Below are 27,041 nucleotides of genomic sequence, written 5' to 3'. Positions count from 1 at the left end.
ACCAAAGTGTGTTTCTAAAATGAACATCAGTCAGGTCATAAATTTGCTAGTCTTCTTTCCAAAATTTTCCAATAAAGGAGAGTACATGCTTCACCTCTTGGATGTACATAGGCAGCTTTATTTTTATCTCCATAGAACTAAGGATTTCCAGAAAATTGGCCAACGTTTTGTTTCCGTTGCCTAGGGCAAATTGGCAAAGCCAGTTTCTAAAGTCACCCTAGCTAAATGGATATTAGATTGTATTTCTTATGTTTATTCCTTGAAAGGTGTACCTTTGACAGCACACCCAAAAGCACACTGTACTAGATCTGTGGCCACATCTGCCGCCTTTTCGGCCAGAGCATCCATTGATAATATTTGTGCTGCAGCCACTTGGTCCAATTCTCATATTTTTATCCCTCATTACAAGTTGAACATCATCTCCAGAAGTGGTGCTGCCATTTGTTCTGTGGTACTCAGGAATATCCTTCCTTGAGGGCCACCCATGGTAGCTGGGGACTCTGTCCCATCCGTTGAGGAATGAATGAAAATGACAATGTCAGATATAAAAGATGTTCTTCGTGTTTCACTGTTGCAGTCATTACATTTGGGTAATCTGCTGGCAGGTTGCCCTCAGTTGGCTTGAATTCCAAAGTCTTGGGTCCTGCTTCGGTTGCTGTCTCCTCTTCCATGATGTCAGGTCGTCAGGGGTATAAAACATGGCAGCTGACGCCATTTTCTTTAGTCTTTCTTGCCGTGCGGTGCCTGAAGTAGAAGCATTTCGCAAGTGCCGGTCGGCCGACTACTGAAATATTCGAGTTTGAGTTTCAGAACCAAAGTCTTCACTAAAGCTAAGTACACCATTGGAGAAACTTTTTTCTTGCTTTTTACCGATGTCAGAAAAAGTTAATAATTGTATTACTTGTGGGAAGCAAATACCTCATAAGGATTTCCATTTATACTGTATTCCTTGCCTGCGGTGGTGGTGCTGCAGTAGCGTTGTCGCCTCACAGTAAGATGTTGTCTGGTTCGATTCTCAGCAAGAGCGTCTTCTGTGTAGAGACATGCGTGAATGGGCGTACCTTCGTGGAAGGTTGTGCGTCAGGGCTGGCAACTTGGCACGTAAAAATCTACTGCCAATCATTAGCGGACCAGAGTTCCGCTGTGGCAACCCCTAACCGGGAAAAGCCGAAAGACACAGCAACAGCAACAACAACTGTATTCCTTGCCTAGGCCCTGATCACAACGTGCCTGGCTGTCGGTTTTGTGCTAAATTTAACCAACGCACTATTAAGCGTCGGTATATTTTTGCATCAAAGTATTTTGGAAACATTTAACTACCCAGAAATGTCGTCGGAAAGCAATCCGACCACCGAAGTACATAAAAAATGCAAAGAAAAGGACAGAGAAAGGCAATCAAGATCCAAAATCAATGACTAAGCTTCTCCTAAGCCAGTCGCTGGTTCGCCAGTACTCAGTGAGACACCTTCGCATTCCCTGATACTTGCTACCTTCGAGTCGCAGGCCTCTACCGACACCCATGTGGAGTCCGGCATGCCTCAAGATACTCAAGATATTGGACCGACGGATGTATCTCACTCGGATGGGTCTGGAGCCGCTGAGCAGGCACCGGCTTCTGAGGGTGTTTTCAGACCTCAACATTTGTATATCAAACCGACAACAGCAGCAAAAGCCATGTGCACAGGCCTCTATGCCTAAAAACAGATTATCAGAATGGCTGAAGACCTTATTACCTTGATCAGGGGTACCCATCCCCCTACTGATAAGAGGCCTAGGCTAGACACTGATTATGAATCTTCAGATCAGGTTTCTATTTCTTCTGATTCCTCTTCTGATCAGGAATTATCTATACCTCCCTATGAGGATTCAGATACTAAGAAGTCTATTCCATCTGCATCTCCTCCTGAGGATTATTCGTTTGGAGAAACCTTGCATACTTTGAGGGAGCATTTTCACTGGGAGAGTCAAGACTTCTCAGAATCAAAAAAGAGGCTCAGGGATTTCCTTCTCCCTCAGCACAGGCCTTTAGCCATTCCCCTTGTTTTAAACATTGTGGATGATGTATTTTCGGAGTCAAGCTTGTCCCCTGACTCCTTACCTCCAGCTCCCAGTAAGCCTGACAGATATTACAGGGTGCCTGACTCACATAAATTTTTATTTAGAAACCCTGCTGCTGATCCTGAAACTGTTTCACAGGGTCCAAAGGGAGTTAAGGCCTCAACAGCAAAAAATCTTACCCCCTCTGACAGAGATTCAAGGGCACTGGACAGATGGGGAAAAAAGGTTTATACATCTGCAACCTTGGCAGTCAGGGCCTTAAACTGTCAATTTCATATGCTTAAGTACCAACAACATGTTATGGGATTGCTGAAACAGAAGATGATGTTGATTTCAGAATGTGCAGAAAATAAAGAATTACAGGAATTATTGCATGCAGCTGAACAAGTTGGAAAGCATACTTTGCAATGTTGTTTTGATTCCTCAAAGGCCTCCTGCAGGGCCGTACTTACTGGATCTGTGATTAGGAGGCATGCCTGGTTAAAGGAACAAAATTTACCTGATCATGTTAAAGCTAAATTGCTAGATGCACCTTTACAGCGTTATTCTCTGTTTGGTATTAAGGCCGAAGAAAGAAAATGGAAGACAAAGCTAAGTCTATGCAAACTGTTAGACTTCTTACAAGTGCAGCCACCAAGATTCAGTAGACACTGGCCTACAAAAAATTGGTCCTTTCCTGTGTCAGACAGAGCTCAAAGGGGCAAATCCAGACTCCCTAAGGGTTCCAGATACCAGGCGCAAGATACATACAGGTCAAAGCAATGGAGCACTTCCACCTCCAAATCTGGAGGAGATAAAGCGCAAACCTACAGAAAGCAATCCCAATGACTTCTCTCTGCCTTCACCAAGCACTTATCTTTTGGCAGCACCCATAGGGGGAAAATTAGCACTTTTTGCTCAAAATTGGCAGTTAATAACCCAGAACAAGTGGGTACTAAACATCATATCACAGGGATACAGATTCCATTTCCACACTCTGCCAGTGGCAAATGGTTGGCCAGATCTGCCAAAAAATCAATGGGCAGAGGCACAAAAACAGGTTATGTCCCTCATGGATATGGGGTCATTCAGAGACAGTACCAGAACAGGAAAAAGGACAAGGTTTTTACTCAATACTGTTCTTGGTACCCAGAAAGGACAAGGCCTGGCGGCCAGTACTGGATTTATCGATTTTGAACACATACCTGGACATTCAAAAGTTCAAAATGCTGACTTTGCAGCAGCTTCTGCCCATGCTGGGCAAGAATGCTTGGCTGGTGACTTTAGACCTAAAAGAGGCATACCTGCATGTCCCAGTAAGACAATCGTGCAGAAGATACCCCAGATTCAAGGCTGGCTTAAAGCATTACCAATTCCCTGCACTGCCCTTTGGCTTATCTACTGCGCCCATGGTCCTTACAAAGTGCCTGGCACCAGTAATTGCATTTTGCAGACAAAGAAGTATACAAATATATCCTTACTTGGACGACTGTCTCATTCAAGCAGAGAACAAGGACATTCTTCTTCGACACCTGGCGTTTGTGAAAAAGCTTCTAAAATGCCTTGGGTACACAATAAACGAAAAGAAATCACAACTGGTACCCTCTCAAAAAATAACATTCCTGGGTGCAAGCTTGAATATAACTGCCCAGATGGCTTACCTCACTCCAGACAAGCAAAGGCAACTGACTACTTACTTCAAACTGATGGCAATAAAAACCCAGTCTTCTGCAAGACAAATTCTGCAGGCTCTGGGCTTCATGGCATCGTGCATACTACTGATTCCATATGCAAGACTGCAAATGAGGAAACTTCAATGGTACCTAAAAAGTTTATGGAGTCAACATTCTCACAGTCTGGAAACAATGATTCCTCTCATTCCCTGCCTGCAACAGGAGTTTCTATGGTGGGCAAAGGCATGTCACCAAAACATGGGATGGACATTCACTCTACCCCCTGCCAGCCAAACCATGACAACAGATGCATTAGATTATGCCTGGGGGGCCCATATGGCAGGAAGATGCATTCAGGGCATATGGTCACCAAAACAAATGCATCTGCATATCAACCAGAAAGAGATGCTAGCTGTTCAAAATGTCCTAACAGGGTTCAAGGACTTACTTCATCCAGGACAACTACTGATAAAGACGGACAACACCACAGTCATGTGGTATATAAACAAGCAAGGGGGCACACACTCTTACCCCCTCTGCAGATTAGCCATGGCACAGTGAAACACAGCTTTGACCTACCAAATACATCTTCAAGCTCAATTCCTGCCAGGAAAACAAAACACTCTGGCAGATGATTTAAGCAGAAACCTTATGGACCCTCACGAGTGTAAACTAAATCCACAAATCTTCAGCATGATAACAGAGAAATGGGGGAGCCCAGACATAGATCTATTTGCCTCTCCTCAAAATTATCAGTTGAAAAGATTCTGCACAAGGACTTATCACAGACAAGCATGGAAAGTGGACGCCCTGTCCTTCAGTTGGAAAAACCTATCAGTTTATGTCTTTCCTCCTCTGCCTCTTCTCCCCAAGGTCCACCTAAAAGTCAGACAAGAGAAACCAAAGTTGATACTAATTGCCCCTGACTGGCCCTGCCAATACTGGTACCCAATCCTAAGGAACTTGTCTCAATACCCAGCTTGGACCTTGCCTCAAAGACCACAACTGCTGTCCCAGCAAAACAATCAGATCCTGCACAATCAACTACAAACTCTGAACCTGGCAGCATGGCTGATCATGTAGTCATACAAACAACACCACTCAGTAAAGCTGTGATGGATGTCATTTTGGAAGCCAGAAGGCCTAGTACTAGAAAATCTTATGCTGACAAATGGAAGAGATTCTGTGCTTGAAATCAAGCACAAGGAACTGATACAGCAGAACCACATATTCCTCAGATATTGCAATACTTAACTGAGATGCTTGAGAAAGGCCTATCTTTCTCATCGATTAAAATCCATGCCTCTGCCATTTCAGCTCATTACAATACAGAGCTACCAATCTTTTCTCATCCTTTACTAAAGCAGTATCTTAGAGGAGCCAGAAATTTAAGGCTTCCTAGAAGATCACCATTGCCTGCATGGGACCTCCGTTATGTGTTGGAAAAACTCACCCTGCCTCCATTTGAACCAGCTGCTACCGCTGATATAAAGTTCTTATCATGGAAAACAGCTCTGCTTCTAGCAATTACTTCAGCAAGAAGAGTTCCAGAGCTACAGGCCCTCGTGGCTATAGAGCCTTTTATCATATTTTACCCAGAAAGGGTATCTCTCAGGACAAATCCTACTTTTATGCCTAAGGTGGTTTCCAGTGTGGCTCTTAACCAAACAGTTCATCTACCGACCTTTTATCCAAATCCACAGAACAAGGGGAGAGAATTATGCATTCCTTGGTCTTACACAGACAACTAAGATTCTACTTAAGCAGGACTAAAGCTCTAAGAAAAACTGAGCAATTACTAGTGACATATGCTGCAGGATCAGAGGGCAAGTCTATTTCAAAGCAGAGAATTTCAAAGTGGATAAGCCACTGCATCCGTTTCTGCTACTTACACCATGGTAAACCTGTGCCCAAGGGCATTAGGTCTCATTCCACCAGAGCTGCAGCTACTTCAGCAACCTTTCTAAGGGGAGTACCAACCAAAGACATTCTAGAGGCTGCTACTTGGAGTTCAGTTCACACCTTTACAAAGCATTATCATTTGCCTCTTTACTCTAAATCCAGAGCAGGCTTTGCCACTGCAGTTCTGCAGGGCCTTATAGCCGCTCCTAATGCTGTTTAGCTCCAGCCCCCCAACCATAGCTTTGGGATTCTACCTAAATGTAATGACTGCAACAGTGAAACATGAAGAACATAGTACAGTTGTGTACACTTACCATAAATGTAGATGTTCAAGTGCATTCACTGCTGCAGTCCAAGTTACCCTCCCGCCATCCCCCTGTCAATCTGGAGTTTGTCTTTCCTTCTCTATCTTCTACAACCTATATGGTGTATTTGCTTGCAGATGAAGGTAAAGTTTATATTGATGCATATGTGTGTGTGTGTGTGTGTGTGTGTATATATATATATATATATATATATATATATATATATATATATATATATTTTTTATTTATTTATTTTACATTTGTTGACCGGGCTAGTCTAGCTGGATATATGTCCATTTTCAGTAGAGGCCCGAGGAGATAAGCTCCAAAGTTCAATTACAGTACATATCTACAGAAGTACATATATGAGATCGACTACATTAATCATAACCAAAACAGTATTAGCTAAAAAGTGGTTACAGGTATATAGAGTATATAACACAAAGTATTGACTAAACATAATACAATTTATCATGAGGCTGCAATTAACTGTTCAGAAAGATTGATAGTAAAACACATAATATAATTCTAGATATAAGAAGGGGAAAAAAGGAAAGTAAGACTGGAATAGAAGTTGAATAAGAAAATTCTAATCATGAAGATTGGAACTTTTATGAGAGTATATTAATAGGTAAGGCTAGGTAGTAGAGGTAGAATGGTAGTTGAATTCTGATGTGATTGTTACTGATCTGAGACAGTGAGGTAGGAACAGGTAGCTAGAGCATATAAGGTGGGGTTGAAACAAGTAGTGAGAGCATGTAGGTTAGTCAGGTTTAGTACAGGGGCACATCCAATGTGTTTTAAGGAAGAGCTTAAGTTTATTTTTGAACAAGGAAATAGAGGGAAGTGTAGAAAGTTCAGTGGGGAGTAAGTTCCAGATTTTCCCAACAGTATTAGTGAAGAGAGAGTCTCCAGCTCTATTGTTTGATTTGTTAATATTTATGAGGATTTTTTGTGAAGATCTTAGGGATTTCAGGTTATTGTAGGGATGAATAAGGTTAGATAGTATGGGTGTCTTGGCAGGTTGATAAAGAATTTTATGGGCAATGGTCAGTTGATTATATTTTAGCTGTTGCTGTAATTCAAGCCACCCTAGGTATTTTAGATTAATACAGTGGTGTATATATATATTTGCTACCTTTTTGGGGGCAACTGACATCGGGGGCAACAAAAACTAAAGAAAATGGCTTCGGCTGCATGTTTTATACCCCTGACGACCTGACGTCATGGAAGAGGAGACAGCAACCGACGCAGGACCCAAGAAATTTGGAATTCAGGCCAACTGAGGGCAACCTGCCAGCAGATTACCCAAATGTAATGACTCCAACAGTGAATACACTCGAACATCTGCATTTATGGTAAGTGTACACAACAGTACTTTATGTACTCACCATAACTATGAATCTGTGTTGTCCATTTTCATTCGTCCTCAACTCCCCTACCTCCATCCCCTTTTACTTCTCTTTGGGAGTGACCTGATAACATTTTGTGTTTATAACCACTGTTCCTGTTTGAGCCCCTATGCTCTTGTTATACACCTTTTGCTTGGGTAGATTATAGTGACAGCAAACTCAGTCTAAGGTAAAGTAGGAACAAAGGGCATTATGTGTAAGGGAGGAGCTCGAGAGTTCGATCCAGAGTCTGGAAGAAAAGCGGCCATGTCAGATCTGAGGTCAGATCTGATACACATCTAGGGAGGAAGAATGAAAATGGACAACACACATTCATAGTTATGCTGAGTACATAACTTTTATTTATTCCATGGTCTGATAGCATAGACGTTAAGGCACAGGATTACCAACTGGGAGACCTGGGTTTGAAACCTGGCTGGGGAACAACTGGGCAGCAGCAGTATCTGTACTTAAGAAACACAGTTTTCTTCATGTTCCATTTAGTTCCTGTTCCAGTTCCTGTAGTAAAATGATAGTGCTGTTCATATCCTTACATATGGTGTGAATGGGGGCCAAACTGACTGACTTCATTGTCATGTAAATCCACAAGATTTACAGCTGATAAATGTTATCCAGATTAAGAGATAACATTCCTAACAGCAAACATTCTACTTCATGACAGCAAAAAATCAGTAGTGCTTATTACTTTGGATGCTGATCATAAGTATAGTGTGCTATGGAGCAGGCTTGGTATGTGATAGGCTGGTTCAGTAAGCCTGTTGTGATTCATAGAAATGGTAGAGCAGTGGGATAAGACATTCTACACTGTCTTACCCAACTGTGTAGGCATTGTACTGCTTGAATAGAGTACATATGAAAATCACTCCCTACCTGAACGTAACCTGTCACTAGAAGTGCATGCTTTGTTGTACCAGCTGGTCCCAGTGGGGTGATGCATAGGACTTAAAGGGTGTATAATCTGATGGCATATCAACTGTCGGCTCAGCATTCTCCCCTAGTCTGCTAATGTTCAGTTTAGCTGACATAACCAAACAGTCCATCACCATGGTATTAAAAAGCAAACAAATAAAGCCTCCATTGTAAAGTATGAAAATCAACATCATCTATGGGATCTCTGCAGTTAAGGCAAACCTGCTTCCACAACCTAACTTGTACCACATATGTGTCAGCATAATGGTGCCAGTGACCTCCTGCCACTGAGAACTCCCACAGCACCAGATGCCTTCATTACCATAAACAGAACTAATTTCTGCTGTTGTAGAAACAATACATTACTATGCAGTAATAAGGAAGCTGGTGTGCAGTGCATGTACAAATAAGTATCAGTGGATAAATAACAGCTCCACTACAGTTCAGAGGCAGCGATGTTATATACCACAGCTGTCTATTTTAACCGTAGCACATCACAGATAGAGAAGCAGTATAACAGGGCATACTCAGCTGTGAGCTGTGGTCCACTAGAACCACAGCTTGTGATGCCATCAGCAGCATTTTTTTGCATTTTTATGTGCATTGTGTATCTATATCTCTGTATATCTATATATCTAACTATCTATATATATATATATATATATATATATATATATATATATATATATATATATATATATATATATATATATATATATATATATATATATGTATCTGTATCTATCTATCTATCTATATATGTATATATGTATAGTTTCATAGTTGAGTACTAGGCTATCTGCCCAAGGGCATTTATAAGCCTAGCCAGAATCTGTTGGCTTTCGCCACCCCCTTAGATTAGTTCCCTATGCCCCTGCCCAGCAGATCCATTAGTTCCCTGTGCCATTGATGGATTTGATTGTATAATTGATGGAAGTTTTTGTATATAAGGATGGGAGTTTTTATTATTGATTGTAACCTGATGAAGCGCACTGGGATGGTGCGTGAAAGCGCTTGTTCTTCTTAAATAAATCTTCGTTCTACATCGTGGTGGTTCCTTGCAGTTTTATGTTACTTTAACTTGCTTAGCATTCGTCTTTGGAAGGAACCTTTGGATGGTCATTTTTTGCTTGTTGCTGTTATTTCTACTAATTGTTTGCCTATTTGACCAGCACACGATGGATTCACTCAACATAGAACTAGATTACAATCCGGCAGGTACAAGCGGTACCGATGACTGGAACAACTTGTTTCACCAACAGGATAATCCTTTGCTCAACTTTGATATCAAAAGTAATGCTCCATCTATTGTCATGCAGGATACTGAGAACCTACATGACTTTTATGGGGCATTAAGAACTCTGGAAAATGATTTGTATAAACTACACCGGCTCATATGGCAGAGAAGACACATGGAGGCGTGCCTACATTTTAAAGTGGTCCCGCATGGCATGCGAGTTTTGTGCATGCCAAGCTATGGAGATAGCCATCCTGAGCTTTTACGAAGATGGCAGCAGTTAAATATCGAATTTGGAACTAAATATATCCATTTGCTAATAGATTACTTTTCACCCATAGAAGCAGACTTGATCACTAAAGTAGAAGGTGAGCACAAAAGTTTAATAACGAACTTTAAAAGTGAACTCTGTGTTTCTAAACTCAATAATATGCTTAGACAGTTAACACAATATAGCAATAGGCTTGAGCAAATCAAGCTTAAGAAATTGAAGCGGGATTGTCAGGATTTTCAAATGGGCCGTATCTTTGTATGGCCGAGGGCAAATGGAACTGTTTCCGAACCTGACAACCCAATAGATACTTTCCATGTTAGTATGCCAGAGGTAACAAACCATGTCGATGCTTTGAATGAGTTCTCCGTAAACAAGGAGACTATGAGCGATACAGTGAATAGAGATCTACCCCCCACTAGTTCATCTCTTCCATGTAACCAGCAATGCCTAAAAATCAGTGAGGGGCTGGGAGCAAGACCAAAGTCAGATGGCAATGCGGCTATGGGCTGCACTACCTCAGCTCTACCTTTAAACTTCCCGCTCCCATACAAAAGCAGAGCGCCGGTACGCTTGACGAGCAGAGGCAGAGGCAAGAGAAAGCTATCGGGAGAAACACCGGAACCGAGGAGAAAGGCAAGGAATTGAATACTTTGTTCTTCAATTTGACATCCAGAGAATTTACTGCTGATGAACAATCCATTCTCAATAAAGGACTATCCTTTATTCCCTCCAGAGGAAGTGAGCTTTCTGAAACTTTGATAGCACTTCGACTTTTCACGAGGAAACTATCACTTAAGGTACTGTTTCAAGATTCTATGAACAATGAGCTAGCTTATGAGTCGCAGGCCTGTAAAAGGAAAAGTTTGTTCATACCACCAATGCCTAATTTGGTAGAATGCTTTCAGCGTTCATGTGAACATGATTTTTATTTATATTATAAGGAGAAGAAACATAAAAGTCTTTATGTTAATTTAAATGCATCACAGAAATGTTGTCTTGAGCGACTTTGTAACAATGATGGGATTGTATTTAAACCAGCGGATAAAGGTGGGGGAGTGGTTGCCATGGATGCTCCTCTATACAAGGATTTAATGTATAAAATGCTAAGTAATGATTCAGCCTATAGGCAGATAGATAGATCGCAAGTGGAATCTTTAATAATGGGAGTGCACGATACAGTGTATGATTTATTAATGAGTAGATGCATAGATAAATGCCTCTATGATTTTTTGATAATAGATTCTCCGCTGATTCCCTTAATTAAGGGGCTCCCAAAAATGCATAAAGGGGTAGATCCACCCCCTCTACGCCCTATAGTATCTGGCAGACATTGGGTGACAGAAAATGCTTCAGTGTTTGTACAATCTAAACTAGGACCCTTGGTTAAATTAATCCCTACAATTTTGAAGGATTCTTATGGGCTGCTACAGGATTTAGAACAAGATTCATTATGTAAAGATCTAAAAAGGGAAACATTGATGGTTACACTAGATATTAAAAACCTGTTCACTAGTATTCCCAATGATTTTGGCCTTGAAGCCATAAGAGAATGCTTACATGAGCATGGCACCATGGATAATAATGATCAAATGGTAGTTTGTAATCTATTGGATTTAATATTGAATAACAACATCTTTTTATTCCATGATAAAATATATATGCAAACATGGGGAGTGGCCATGGGCACTCCCTGTGCCAATGCTTATGCAAATTTGGCAATCTATCAGTGGGAAAAGAAATTCATCTTTGGTAATGAAAGATTTAATAACATTATCTTGTATAGGCGTTTTGTGGATGACATCCTTTTGTTTTGGAACAGCGATGTAGATTCGCTGCATGAGTTTGTAGCATATATGGAATCAACTACAAATTTTTTAAAATTCACCTATGAGTATTCTATCCACAGGGTGAATTTTTTGGACATCAGTATATTTAAGGATGAATATAACAAAATAACCACATCGCTATACAGGAAGCCATGCTGGAGAAATGGTATCCTCCATTTTGACAGCATGCATCCCCGCTACATCTTTCAAAATGTAGTGAAGGGTCAAATGACTAGAGTTTCTAGACTTTGTAGTAAACAGGAGGATATATTGCATCTAATAAATTTTCAGAAAACTTGTTTTGTCAATAGAGGCTATCCACCAACTTTGGTGAATGATTTAACATCCACAGTCATAGCGACCTCAATACCTAAGAAAAAAGGGGGATTTAACCATCATGTTGGAAGGAATAAGAAAAAATTACCAGTTGATATTAAATATACAAATGATGTGAATCATATCATGAATATTATAACAATTAATTGGAAGATTCTGCTTCTTGACTCTGGTTTGTCTAAAATAGTGGGGGATAAACCAGTCTTTAGGTTTAGTAATAGTCTAAATTTGAAAAGATTATTATGCAATGAAAAAATGAAACCTCAACAGCAGGACATTAGAGCAAGGTATAAGCAAGGCACATATCCATGTAGGAAATGTTGTATATGTAAGTATATATCTACAGTACAGACATTTGAGGTTCCAGGCATAAATATGGCTTTTAAGCCAACATTTTATGCTACTTGTGATACAAGCAATGTCGTATACTTAGCTACATGTGATTTATGCGAAGCATACTATGTAGGTATGACCTCGCGTAGGTTCAAAGATCGTGTATATAATCACATATATGACATCAGGAAGGGGAATATTACCAATGTATTAGCTAAACACTGTCAACAGTTTCCCCAGCATATATTTAAATATAAAGTAATACAAATGATACATCAGAACAGAAGAGAAGGTGACCTAATAGGTACTCTTGAATTAAATGAGCTAAGATGGATATTAAATTTGAGAGCCCATATAGAACCCGGTCTGAATTCAACACTTAGCATTCGACCGGCTTTATTAGGAAATACATGACCATTTAAGATTTCCTTTCTCCTTCCCCCCCCCCCCCTTTCCCTTTTCTTGCCCTGTCATCGCTTCTCTTTCTCTTTTCTTACATTTTGGCTTGGTCCTGCCACTAATTATTGTCTACATAAAGGTTTTGTTTGGAATATAAACATAGTTTATTAATGATGTCCAGTTCCTGACATTGTTCATATAAATTTTATTATGTCTTATCAGATCCTGCTTATATATCAGCATGCAACATACAGCATTACATATATAATGTGTTTTTACTGTATGATTAATACATCTAAATGCATATTTTCATTATTGTTATGTATATGAAAATATTAACATAAAATTTTTAGAATTGATTGATATATATTATATACATATTTTACCTGCAATCCCACCTGTTATTTTTGCAGTATTTATTTATTTATCATATGCATATAATTGTGTGATTTTATTAAGTATGTGGTTTTGTAGAAAAGGATTCATATAAAAATTAAGTAGATTTATAATGAATATTATAATTCTTAAATAGATCCATCTAGAATCAAATTGATTATTTATTCGTTTTTTAAAATAAATGCATCTTTTTAAAAAAGGAGCTTTTCATGATATACATGAATTTTTTAAAATGTTGTGGGTATATGGGATGCATTTCCCTTTAAAAGCACCTCATTAAATTGTTGTAATTGATGGATTTGATTGTATAATTGATGGAAGTTTTTGTATATAAGGATGGGAGTTGTTATTATTGATTGTAACCTGATGAAGCGCACCGGGATGGTGCGTGAAAGCACTTGTTCTTCCTAAATAAATCTTCGTTTTACATCGTGGTGGTTCCTTGCAGTTTTATGTGACTTTATATATGTATATATGTGGTTCTACCTGACATAGTCGAAACCACACAACACCGACAACCACATCACCGACACCACATATTCGACAGTCCATAAACACGAAACCACACATAACCGACAACGAAATAACCGACGGTACACAAACACGAAACCCCATACACTGCACACACCACAATAACAATTAAAAACAAAACACATCCCCATTCCACAAACCACACACACAACACAAGCACACCAAAATCCTTACAAGCCCACACTAAACCTTACCCTAACCCTAAGGTCCGTCACTATCGCACACTTACCTACCCGCTCCCATAACCTAACTCACTTAACCCGCCCCTATCGCTCCCTAACCCTAACTCACTTAACCCACCCCTATCGCTCCCTAACCCTAACTCACTTAACCCACCCCTATCGGTCCCTAACCCTAACTCACTTAACCCACCCCTATCGCTCCCTAACCCTAACTCACTTAACCCACCCCTATCCCCACAGACCGTCAATCTCCACACTTACCTGCCTCGCACCCTAACGTCCGTCACTACCGCATACTCACACAGCCTTTCCCCATGTCGGCATCCTCGGCGTTGGTGTTGTCATCCGTCGTGTCGGTCTTCTGCATTGTCGATGTTCTGCCACTCGCGATTCGCGTCGGTCTTCTTCACTTTCGATCTTCTGGAGCTCCGGATTCCGATGTCGGTCTTCTGCGCTGTCGACGAAGTCAGGTAGAACCATATATGTATAGTTTCATAGTTGAGTACTAGGCTATCTGCCCAAGGGCATTTATAAGCCTAGCCAGAATCTGTTGGCTTTCACCACCCCCTTAGATTAGTTCCCTATGCCCCTGCCCAGCAGATCCATTAGTTCCCTGTGCCACTGTCCAGCAAAGCCACTGCAGTGATACCCAGGGTAAATTTTCTGTTTCCCATCCACCCGTCAAGGTTTCTGTTGAAGAGTGTTAGTGAGGGGCTCTGCCTTATATATATTGGAATCCTGTTCCAAAACATGGGGAGTTGCTGGGACAGAAGTTTATCCCTCCAGCATGTCCTGTTTATTGTTGTGGTGAGGTTTATATCTCTAGAGCATGTGGCTCTCCTGGATTTGTTTTTTTTTTTAGGTGGAGTATGTCCATCAATTCTGGGTTGGACATGGCCTTGTATGTCAGGCAGAGATCACCTCTGAGTAAGCGGTATGCAACTGAGTACAGCTGGAGTTTCTTGAGTCGGGCTGCATAGGGCATCTGTTTGAGGCCAGTAATCCTCTTGGTGAGGTACTTTTCTGGCCTTTACAGCTGTTGCAGGTGTCTTGTAAGGAACATCCCAAATGGGGCATTGTATTCTATGATGGGTCTATTGAGTGATTAGTAGAGAGGCACAATAACCTCTTTTGTTCTAGATGCAAACCCTTTTGTGATTAGGTGGGCCATATAGAAGGATTTTCTAACCACCTTGGCAATATGATTATCAAAGGAGAGATTACTGTCTACTTGGGTCTCCATATCCCTTATTACATTTTCTGTATTTAGGGGACTACCACCTATGTGGTAGTTTGTGGGTACTTTGTTTTTTCTAAAGGGGATGACTGTGCACTTTTTGGCATTTAGTTTGAGGCTATGATTTTGACACCAGATGTCCGTTTCAGTGAGACCCTTCTTGAGGGTGTCTGTATCAGCCAGGGAATCAATTATAGCCCCTAGTTTGCAATCGTCTGCGAACTTGGTCAGCCATAGTCCTCCTATACTTGCCTGTACCTCTGAGAAGTATATACCGAACAGGAGGGGTCCTAGGACTGAGCCCTGGGGGATGCCACTTGTAACCGGTTTAGAGTCAGACATAGAGCCTGCAACTCTCACCATGTGGGTTCTATCCATGAGCCAGTGGCAACCCATCTCATGACGTAGGGGTTTATGTTCAAGCTGGTGAGCTTGTCTATAATACTAGAATGGGGAATGGTGTTGAAAGCCTTTGCAAGGTCTAGGTAGGCTGTGTGGACCTCCTTTCCCTCGTCTAATGCCTTGGTAACTGTCTCAAAGAAGTCCACCAGGTTTAGGAGGCATGATCTGCCCTTAACAAAGTCAAACTGGGTAAGGTCCAAGGTTTGGAGGTTCCCAATGTCTCTGTTAATGAGTTCCATGATGATGCACTCCATAGCCTTGCAGACCAGGCTAGTCAGGCTTACAGGGCGATACTTCCCGGGGTCCGTTTGGCTCTTCCTTTGTATGTAGATATATATATATATATATATATATATATATATATATATATATATATATATATATATATATATATATATATATATATATATATATATATACACGTGTGTGTGTGTGTGTGTGTGTGTGTGTGTGTGTGTGTGTGTGTGTGTGTGTATATATATATATGTGTATATATTATATATATATATATATATATATATATATATATATATATATATATATATATATATATATGGTTCCCCTTCAGAAGGTCGAACTTTTAAAAGCTCAACTTTCATATGGCCGAGACCATATGTTCGAACTTTTAAAGGTTCAAATAGTCTAAATGGGAATCTCCATAGAGAGCCTAACGGGAAGATTTCCCTTTACCGCAATGTAGTGCGATCTCTGACTCGCTATATTTAAATAGCGGGTGGTGTGGGAGATGCAGGCGGGCTTCCCCCCCTGCTAGCACTGTTAAGTTTTTTCTTTTTTTTGGTTTATTTTTTTTTTCCACGTTTTCTAGCATTCAAATGTTCGATCATATGGTCTCGGCCATATGAAAGTCGAGCATTTGGGTGTTTGATTATGTGAAGTAGACCCATATATATATATATATATATATATATATATATATATATATATATATTAGAAAATCCATGTGATAGACTGAGCATATAGCCAGTGAACTGCTGTTCCACAAATTTTGTATAACTGTCATCACCCCAGGAATAAAACTTAAATCTGTTAAGACAGCAGAGACCTAAGACTAGAAGAAAGTACACTTCCTCTGGTTGGTAAATGCACTGATAAAGAATACAGAAGGGAGACAAGAAATGAGAACTGGAGTGATGTGGGGTTGCATTGAGGAAGAAAATGAAATGCAGTAATATCCTCCCAAATTCTGTATGAGGCAGGAAGTGCCCTATGAAGGAAGGGTATTGACAAGGTGATTATGGTCCATGAACTGATTCTGCCATGTAAGCTTTTGGAAATCTGTGAAATAGTAATGGCCCCTCATCCTACGTCATATCCACATAGTGAAACTTTCTTGGTGAATGACTCCCAAACATGGTGTCCAATCACAGCTTACCAATGACAGACTAGTAAGGTAAACTATACCTCACTTGGTAGCTACATGTAAGCTCTGTATAGTAACTTGTACTTTATTGTCTGTCACTCCTGTTGCTGCTGTCTGTCAGTTCATGCTGCACAGTGCATCTCCACATTTCATGCACAGAATCACCAGGTTAAGCACTCCTGTGTGCCATTCAAGATAATGGGATGTAGTCCATGACACCAAACAAGTTATACTGTGCAAGTTACATGCTGCATGTACACTTTCTGTATTATGTCTATGAATGCCTGTGCCTTTTTTATGTTATATTATAGCAATAACCCATGCCTGGGTGTGGGTAATGCTGGATTTACCCACGGTTGGTGTGGTTTGGTCAGGAGGGCGAAGCCCGAGTGGCCAAACAAAGCCAACCATGGGTAAATCCAGCATTACCCACACCCAGAAGTGGGTTATTGCTATTATACAATGACATTATTTAAGAAAAAAATAATTACTTTTCTTAAGTAATGGCATTGTATAATGCCTCCTTGCTGTCCTTCTGCAGCTGTCTGGTATTCTGTGGCAGTTCTGATGTACTGCGCATGCATATGCCTACGCAGTACATCAGAACTGTGGGCAAAAGCAACGGAGAAAGCAAGATCTCCGTTGCTTTTTACAAACTGTTTTCGCTATGTTAAATGGGTTTAACATAGCGAGACAGCTTTAAAAAAAGCAATGGAGAATCTCCGTTGCTTTTTTTAAAGCTGTCTCGGTATGTTAAACCCATTTAACATAACGAGACAGTTTTGAAAAAGCAACGGAGAAAGCAAGATCTCCGTTGCTTTTTACAAACTGTCTCGCTATGTTAAACGAGTTTAACATAGCGAGACAGTGTAAAGCAACGGAGATCTTGTGTTCTCCGTTGCTGTAAAAAAAAAAAAAAAAAAGAGTTATAGTAATGGGGAAAAAGTCTGGGCGACCGGACCTTTTTCCATTACTATAACTCAGATTTACAACGTGCACGCTGCCAATCAGCATGCACATTTTTGAATATTAATGAGGGGTCGTTGTATAATCACTATTTTCCCACCTTATTAAATTAATTCACACTGATTTACAGCACTGATTTATTTAAAAAAGGAACACACTTTTTTTATATTACTTCCAGGAATTAAATTGCTAAAATGGGAGGGCTTGGACATTGTGCTTGCATTATGTTTAACATTTTACTGTATTTTTTCCCAGTATGTATAAATAAGGTCCTAGTGGTTTGCTGTATTGACATTAAAAGAAAATGGTTACCAAGCAACAACACACTCCCTGTTAATGTAACTGCAGGGGAATAAGATTACACTGAGGAAAACATGCAGCTGCTATTTTAGGCCTACATTCATGTGAGGTCCAGTTTTCTTCATTATAGCTCACACATTTACTTAATAGCATTTGTTTTAGATATTTTAAAAACACAGTCATGTGGCAAAAGCCCACATGGCAACAGGGAAGACTTGCAGACTCTGTAGAGAAGGCAAACCTGTCGGGAACTGAACATGTGAACCAGGAGTAGTGGGGCAGCTGCACCACAATTTACACATTTAAAATATTTGTTTATAAATTGAAGGGAGTGGATGGGATTAGAGCACTTTATGAGTTGAGGATTATGTAGTGGGTGTGTAACCTTTGGTGAGAGTAGTCTACATTAGGATAATTGGTAAAGAGGACTTGGGTCTGTGAGCTGTTTACAAGCTGCCTGCTGTAACCCAAGATTTAATTCTCAGCCTTTCCTTGCCTAGTCTTTGTCTCTGAGCCAATCATTCAACCAGAGATTGCCCTTGAGTTGCTGTTGAAAAAGGGAAACTTTTGTCCAGTGGGCTAACCTGGTTAACAAATGAAAAACAATTCAATATTAGTTTGGCAGTTGGTGCTGAGAGTTAACCTGTGAGCTTTAGTTTATATGTTACAGAGCTGAATTCATTCAGTCCTCATTTGCCTACTGTGTGACCTTGAGTAAGTCACTTAACCAGACAGTGCTTGGGGGCAACTGGGCAGTGCTTATCAGTGGTAACAGATCTGTCTGAAAGGTTTCTCACCTGATGACCAACACTATCAAACCAATGTGTTGTGCCTGTGGAAGCAAAAGCCATCACAGAATAGATGGCAGAACACAATGTGAATGAATGTATAAAGGGCAATGAACATGGCTGATCAAAGTGAGAAACTGTAACATGTAATACTTGGGGATGTAGTCATTACTAATGTTTGGAAAGTAACAGTGGAAAGGCAGACGCAGTTTGCATGTTAAAGTCAAAAGAGGATGCAAAGAAACAGTGGAATAAATTAAGAAAAGGTGGAAGAGTAAACAGGATTTGAGGTTTTGGAGTGAAAAGGAAAGACGATGGTAGATGCTGATGAATCACAATAATGCACTCCGTTTTCCTTATGAAAAAAGCATTTTGTTAGCCAGCGTCACCATGACTCGAACAGTGATGTAATATGCATGGATATCAGAACATTCTTCTTTTACCTCTCAAGTGGTTAAAAACTTGACCCTAAATTATTTGCTACTAGCAATAAACTAAAATAACTAAAATTCAGATGAAAACAACATATTAATTTCTATCCTAGACTAAAGATATATGTAGGATGCTATAAATAGATATGCTTAGTGTCATGTGTACAGAAAGCTGTGCTCAGACAAGAACACAGAAGTACATTTTGTTTTTACCACATCAAGATGTGCAGCAGATTTCAAACAAGTCTTAACCTAATACTCTAACACTTTGATATAGTATTGGAAATGCTAACCAACTTGCTTTTCTCCCTTACATTGCTTGAATTTTGACAGGATTCTTCACTAACATGTAAGGCTTGTATAAATGTGCTTCTGATGAACCTTTATTGTTGTTTTGCAGCAGTCCTGAAGAGTCTCCTTCTTGGAGTGGATATATGGGGAAAATGTTTATGGCAGCCAGTAACTACCTCCCAACTCAGGTGTCCGATATAATGAACCAGGACCGGGCTTTTGCAACTGTACGTCTGAATTTCTCTGGACAAAGGAACGTCTGCATGTTGGCTGTGTATGTAATGTATTATTTATTTAGCCAAGTACATTATTATTTTTCTTTCTGCCATTACACAACTTGTCTTTGAAGCACATGTAACTGGATGAGTTGTGCTCATATGTACATTTTTGCAGCACAGAATTTGATTCAAAATATAAGAAGTTTTTTTCTCACTTCCATGTTCTTATATTGTTGCAGTTATGCATGTTTATTTTTAGTATGCCTTACTGTCCCGGAGAATAGTATGACTCCATTATATCACTGATTCTAACAACATGGGAAACACTAGCACTTTTCCGTCACTCACCAGTAGCTGCAGTCACTACTTTTCTAAGGAAAAATGAAGGTAGTGATAAACAAAAACAATACCAAAATTTTACTTCTCAGTCTTTGTTAATATCATTACAGTATATGAAGGACAAAACAGTTTGGTCCCAACCACTATATCTCCCTTATTCCCTTTTTAGGGCCCTATCATTGCTCAGGACTCTGTCCCACTCTTGGAGACATGCTTTGATAGTACAGCTTGTGTTTCTACTGACCATAGCAAGAAGTCATGATTCTCCTACAGCTGTTATGGCCATACATAATGACAGGGAGTGGGCCATTCATATTTTACCCATGATGGAGGGGTCACAAGGCACACGCCCCATGGGTAAATTAAAGAAGTACCCATGACACTGCCATGGTCAATTACTATTACGAAGTAGCATTATTTTAAAAAATAAATACCTTCCTTTTCAAACCTATTGCATGGTATATTGTGCCCATCCACTGCTGTTCCCTTTCTTTGCACTAGTGCAAGTCATCAGGAATGGCTATAAGGTGCACATCATGTACACATGGCCCTGTACATGGTTATGCAGCTACAGTACACTGATGAAATGTATGTTGGGCCACTTTAAGGATGAGACTGTGTAGCAGTAAAGGGTGCTGTTTAAGTAGCAGAACATATGCAGTTTATTTGCTAACAAATAAAGTTGTATGTTATAGTTAATTATATTATATGTAATATTTAAGAGTATGTCTATATTTAAATGTATATTTAGTACATGTAATTCATGGGGAATCTGGATGTAAAAGGCAAAGATAAAAGAAGTACAAATGGCAAACTCTAGCACAAACTCTTTTATAGTGGTAGTATTCTTTAGGTTCTAGGTCTAAACTGAATTTTATAAGTTGCAGTAAACACAGTAACTATTACATTTGTAATATTTTATAAACAACTTACAACATTTCAGCAACAACTCAAGTTACACACGTACTGTTAGCAGCATTTTATTCATCTAGCTGAAAACTTTCATATGGGGCCAAGGAGTTCTGTCTGTGTTACTTGGTTGGTGAGATATTTAGAAAAATGTGAACATTATATCTATATAAATTAATATCATAAAAGCAACAGTTAATATCTATTTACCTGCACTAGACAGAGGTCAAATATTAATGCAGTTCAGTTTGCCATTGTGTAAGCTTTAAGATGAAAGCTTTTAAAACATTGTACATAGCATGGTTTTGGAATTATTGATGCAAATATGACCAAGCAATATTTGACAACTAGAGGCATCAGTAAGCGTTAACTGCAGATGCACCTGGAGGTGTCACTCGGATGTATTGAGTTATTTACACATACCCAAATATGTGTATGCATCTGTCCATGCATAGATGTGCAATTACACACACGAACTTAAATATTTATATATAATATCTGTGTGTTTGTTTCAGTAAGTGATTATATTTGTATGTGTTTACTTTTCATGTACAGTCATTTTTCGCTCTTACATTAAGTAGTGTATTAGCTTTTAAGTTGAGACTTAGTGAAGTCCTTCAACATGAGACACACATGAAGATGGCTGCACTGTGTATTATGCCCAGCTTTTAGTGTGCTTAGTGTGCTTGCTTCCTGATATTAAAGGATGATAATGGCCTCCACTGCTGCATGAGATGGGTAGTCTGGTACAAAAGTTAGACACTCAGCATAAATTGATTGTTTGGAGGCTTTATCTGAACTGCTAAAAATCTTTCACTGGTCAGGATCCTTATCCATGGCAAGCTATTCCACTTGTCACTACCACTAAATATTGATGGATTGCTGATTTGTGTAAACCATTGTTTTACTTATCTGAAATTGAATTAAAGTTTTAGATTTCAAACTGTACTAATAATTCTTGCCATAGTGATCACTTTAATGAAGAAAGGTGGGAACACTGTTACCGTGACACTTTTTCAAGATATTAATACAGCACTGTTGCTTTGTGTTGCTTTCTTGAATGCTGTTTTTGTGAGGATAAAGATTTTCCACTTCAAAAAATTTTTTTATTGAAAATTTAAAAATAAAATGCAATTTTTCATGAGGACAAAGATCTTGAGAGCGCTCTGGCTTTAGGCTGTTAATGCTCTGACATTGAGTCATCTGCAGACTCGTTTTGGTTGTATTTTGTTATTGTCTGATACCTCAGATGTAGTGAATGCTGTATATATTCTGTTAAGTAAATGTTTATTCTAACAGATATGGCCTGGCACCCAGACAGACACCCACATTGTTGTAATTCATTGACAGGATTTCATTAATGCTTCTTATTTGTGTGCACTACTTGCCTTTTTTGGACTGTACTTGTTATAAAGTTTTACAAGCACTGGACATCCAGTGATTGATTGTCAAAAGGTTTCAGTGAGAAGGGTCCAGTAGTCTTGTACCCATCTGAAGAGACAGAGCTTATGAAGGAAAAATGCAGAGACTGCTTTATGCCACAGACAAGCTAATGTTATTTTAGATATTGCCATGTCCGTGAATGTCATCGTCATCATCATCATCAACTCACCTTTTTCCCATTTTTTCCTACAGGCAGTCAGGGTGTCATGTCAATGGTCACCACCTGTCTCAGTTCAGTGGCACTCTCATACCTTCTTCAACAGTCATGCTTGTCTGTCACATGTCCCTGTCATGCAGTTCATTAATCTCTTTGTTGGGCATCCTCATTTCCTCTTGTCTTCTTCCTGTTTCTTCCAAATCTATTCACCTAATTGTCTTCTGCAGCCAGTAGTTTTACTTTAAGGATTTTGTTATTTATGAGCATTTGTGTTGCATCTAAACGCTCATTAACAGCTTCTGTAATATCTTTTTCTCAGGTGTCCATGGCAGTATGCAAGTGTCAAGCCTTGCATTCATTTTCTGCATCTGTTTGTATGTTGTGAACAGTGTGACTTCATTCTGTGTTTGTCTGTCTGGTGTTGAACTACCAGTACTTGCTGTCTTCATCTATGTGGTGCCTCAATTTGTGTGAAGCACTTAGCTGCTGTTTTTCTTCTTCTGGCAGGATTTTGACTCATGTTTTCTTAAATCCCGTTTAAACTCCCAGCTAGTTACTGTTCACTTCTTTAGGTAAGCTCAACTCCTTTCATTATTTTTAGATGTGACTTTCAAGCAAGGCAGTGAAACTGGAATATCCTTGAAGCTTTCATGACTGTGCTATACCAGAAGTCTGTTATTGGATATACTTTCATTTCTTCCAGCAACAAATCCTAGCTTTAGACCTACTCATTCTTACATTTTTATAGTACACTTGCACTGTTTTATTTGGATAGCATATATCTCTTAGAGTCTGTAGTAAGACTGTACTATATTTAATCAGTGTAACCTCATAAGAAATTGTGAAATTAAGTATGCATGGTCAAGGTATTTGATGTATCTCAGTCAAAATTAATGCAAAAGTACTATGTTTATTGTAATAAGTTTTTTGTTTGTTTTTTAATGTCCTTTTATATTCTCGTCATTCTGGTGGTGTATTGTATGCAACTATAACATTTCCCAAGACTGGTTGCTAGTAGATATTCTTTTTAACACATCAAAACTTATTTTTCTCTCAATATAAAGTCAAAATTTCAAATAAAAGTATACTATTTCTTTTAATATGTGAAGGAACTAGTATCTGCAGTGCACACTATACTGGGTCACGTATTGTATTTGCATTTCTATTTAAAAATTAGAAGCCCTCACTGTCACTATATATATTGTTAACAGATGTTCTTTGTGTTTCGCTGTTGCAGTCATCACACTGGGTTGTCTGCCTGCAGGTGGCCCTGAGTTGGCCCGAGTACCAGAGACTTAGTATTTCTGCGTCGGTTGCTGTCGCTTCAGGACTGACGTCAGGTCGTCAGGGGTATAAAAACAGCCAGCCGATGCCATTACATCAGTCTTTCTTGCCAAGGAGCCCGAAGCTTATGCAGTTCGCATGAGTGCTGGTCGGCCACTACCTGAGTTTTCGTTTGTGAATTGAATCATCCTGAAGTCTTCTAAAGCTAAGTACCCCATTGGGGATCCTTTTTTCTTGCTCTAACCGATGTCAGAAAAAGTTAACAATTGTCTTGCCTGTGGAAAGCAAATACCACACCGAGATTTTCATTCTCACTGCGTCACCTCTTTAGGCCCAGACCACGATGTACCTCGCTGTCTGTTTTGTGCCTTGTTCAATGCCCAAACCATTCGTCGTCGGGCCCTTATTCTTGCTAAATACTTTCATTCTTGATCTCCGTATTCTGAAATGGCTTCGGTAAGCCATCTGACTGCCGATATTCCAAAAAAACATAAGAGTAAAGACAGAGGCAGACCGCTCAGGTTCAAAGCTGCCAACGACGCGTCCGTTAAGCTAGTCGCCAGTTCGCTGGTACTCAGTGAGGAGCTTTCATAGCCCCTGATACCCGCTTCATTGGATTCGCAGGCCTCTACCGAAACCTGTTCAGGGTCCAGTATGCGCGAGACTCTTCTTCGATGCGTCTACCTTGGATGGGTCCGGAGCCGCTGAGCAGGCACCGCCTTTTGAGGAAGTTCTTTGCACTACCGATGTTTGACACAAACTGACAACTTTAATACTGTCTAAATCTACTGAGTTTCTAAGGCCAATAGTATGAGCTACGCCTAGAAAACCGACGACCAAAGCGCATGAACCTGCTCCCTTGCCACAATATAAAATGCTTAGAATGGCAGAAGACCTTATTATGCTGATTAGGTGAAGTCCGCCTTCCCCTGCTAAGAGAAAAAGAGATCAGTCCCCAGCAGCTTCAACAGACCAAGAGTCCAACAACTCTGAGGTTTCTGACTATGAAGACATGCCCTTATCTGCTTATGAGGATTCGGATGCAGAGGAATCCATTCCCTCTGACACTTCTCCAGAGGATTTTTCTTTTGGTGAAACCTTACATGCTTTAAGAGAGCATTTCCATTGGGAATGCCAAGACTATCCTCAGTCCAAAAAGAGACTCAGAGAATTTCTAGACTTGTCACAACATAGGCCTTTAGCAATACCCCCAGTCCTGGAAGTTGTTGATGATGTTTTTATGGAATCCAGCCTTACTCCTGATACTTTACCCCCTGCTCCTCTGAAACTAGACAGGTACTACAGAGTACCTGACTCTCATAAATTCCTTTTCAAAAATCCTACTGCTGACCCAGAGATAATTTCCCAGGGACCTAAAGGTATCAAGGCAACTACAGCTAAGAATCCCACCCCTTTGGACAGGGATTCCAGAGCTTTTGACAGATTGGGTAAGAAAGTATATTCTTCTGCAACTCTCGCCATTAGGGCCTTGAATTGTCAGTTTCACATGCTGAAGTATCAACAATGTATTATGGAACTTATTAAGCAAAAATTAGCAACCTTTACAGACTGTGCAGAAAGTAAAGAATTGCAGGAACTTATGCATTCTGCAAGCCAAGTCAGCAAGCATACATTGCAGTGTGGCTTTGATGCCCTAGAAACATCTTGCAGGGTAGCAGTCACTGGTTCTGTACTGAGAAAACATGCTTGGCTTAAGGAGCAGACCTTGCCAGACCATGTCAAATCAAAGTTATTAGACACTCCTTTGAACAAGGACAGACTTTTTGGCACCAAAGCAGAATAGGTTCTAAAAACGATGGAAGAAAAAGCTAAATCTATGCAGACAGTTAAAGAATTCTTACAAGTGCAGCCTGCTAGATTCATTTGGCATTGCCCCTCGAAACACTGGTCCTTTCCAGCCCCCTCCATGCCATCTGAAACTAGACCCAGGGGAAACAGACAGACTCAGGGTATGCAGAGATCCAGGCAATGGAGTTCTCCCACCCCCAAAGCAGGGAGTGCTAAGCCACCTCCCTATGGTAAGACTTCACAATGACTTCTGTCCTCCACTCCCCACCTCTGCCCAGCCACTTGTGACCCTAGGAGGAAAACTTGCCCTTCATGCAAAAAACTGGCTGTCCATCACCAAAGACCAATGGGCCCTCAACATTGTATCCCAGGGGTACAAATTCTACTTCCATTCACTGCCAACCCCAAAAGACTTCCCAGACCTTCCTCCAAACCAGTGGGCAGAGGCACAAAACCAAGTTCAATCCCTGCTTCTCTAAGGGAAATTCAACCTGTTCCTGCAGAACAGATATGTCAATGATTCTATTCCAGACATTTCCTGGTACCCAGAAAAGAGGGCACTTGGTGCCCAATCCTAGATCTTTCAATTCTCAACACCTTCCTGGTGGTACCAAAATTCAAAATGCTCACCCTGCAGCAGCTTCTACCTATGCTAGCCAAAGATGCCTGGTTAGTCACCCTAGACTTAAAAGAAGCCTATCTGCACATCCTTATAAAGGGAGTCATGCAGGAAATATCTTCGCTTAAGAGCAGGATATATGCATTATCAGTTTTCTGCACTTCCCTTTGGCTTATCCACTGCTCCCAGAGTATTCACAAAATGCCTGGCTTCAGCCATTGCTTACTGCAGGCAGAGAAATATTCAAATTTACCCATACTTGGATGACTGCCTGATTTAGGGAGACAGTCAGAAAATGCTGTTGCAGCACCCGACATTTATAAAAAACCTTCTAACCTCCATGGGGTACACCATCAACAAAAAGAAATCAGAACTAGTCCTCTGTCAAAAGATTGTATTCCTGGGAGCAAGCTTGGACACAGCATCCCAGATGGCATTCCTCACTCCAGGAAAAACAAGCCTATCTGACAGACTATTTTACTCAAGTGACCACCAGAACCCAACTATCCGCAAGGAAAATCCTGCAGGCCCTAGAGTTCATGGCCTCTTGCATCCTACTAATTCCATATGCCAGACTGCATATGAGGAAACTTCAGTGGTACTAAAAGTCTTTGGTGCCAACATTCTCAGGACCTGGAAACCATCATTCCTATCATACCCTGTCTAAGGACAGAGTTTCTTTGGTGGGCAGCAGCATGCAACCACAACAAGGGAC

The 27,041-nt window shown here is 40.2% G+C and overlaps 1 protein-coding gene across 1 annotated transcript in view; it reads left to right on the top strand.

Annotated features, from left to right (window-relative positions):
- The window catches only part of WIPI1 (WD repeat domain, phosphoinositide interacting 1), a 1,063,998-nt gene that overhangs the window by 729,372 nt on the left and 307,585 nt on the right, over nucleotides 1-27,041 (top strand). Inside the window, exon 9 of the mRNA XM_044085121.1 lies at nucleotides 19,658-19,822. Within this exon, the coding sequence (XP_043941056.1) occupies nucleotides 19,658-19,822 (165 nt within the window). The remainder of the gene's footprint in view (nucleotides 1-19,657; nucleotides 19,823-27,041) is intronic.

This window comes from Protopterus annectens, chromosome 10.part0, assembly GCF_019279795.1.
Source record: "Protopterus annectens isolate FY-2018-M chromosome 10.part0, PAN1.0, whole genome shotgun sequence".
NCBI classification, from domain to species: domain Eukaryota; kingdom Metazoa; phylum Chordata; order Ceratodontiformes; family Protopteridae; genus Protopterus; species Protopterus annectens.
This window is presented reverse-complemented; position numbering and strand designations above follow the sequence as displayed.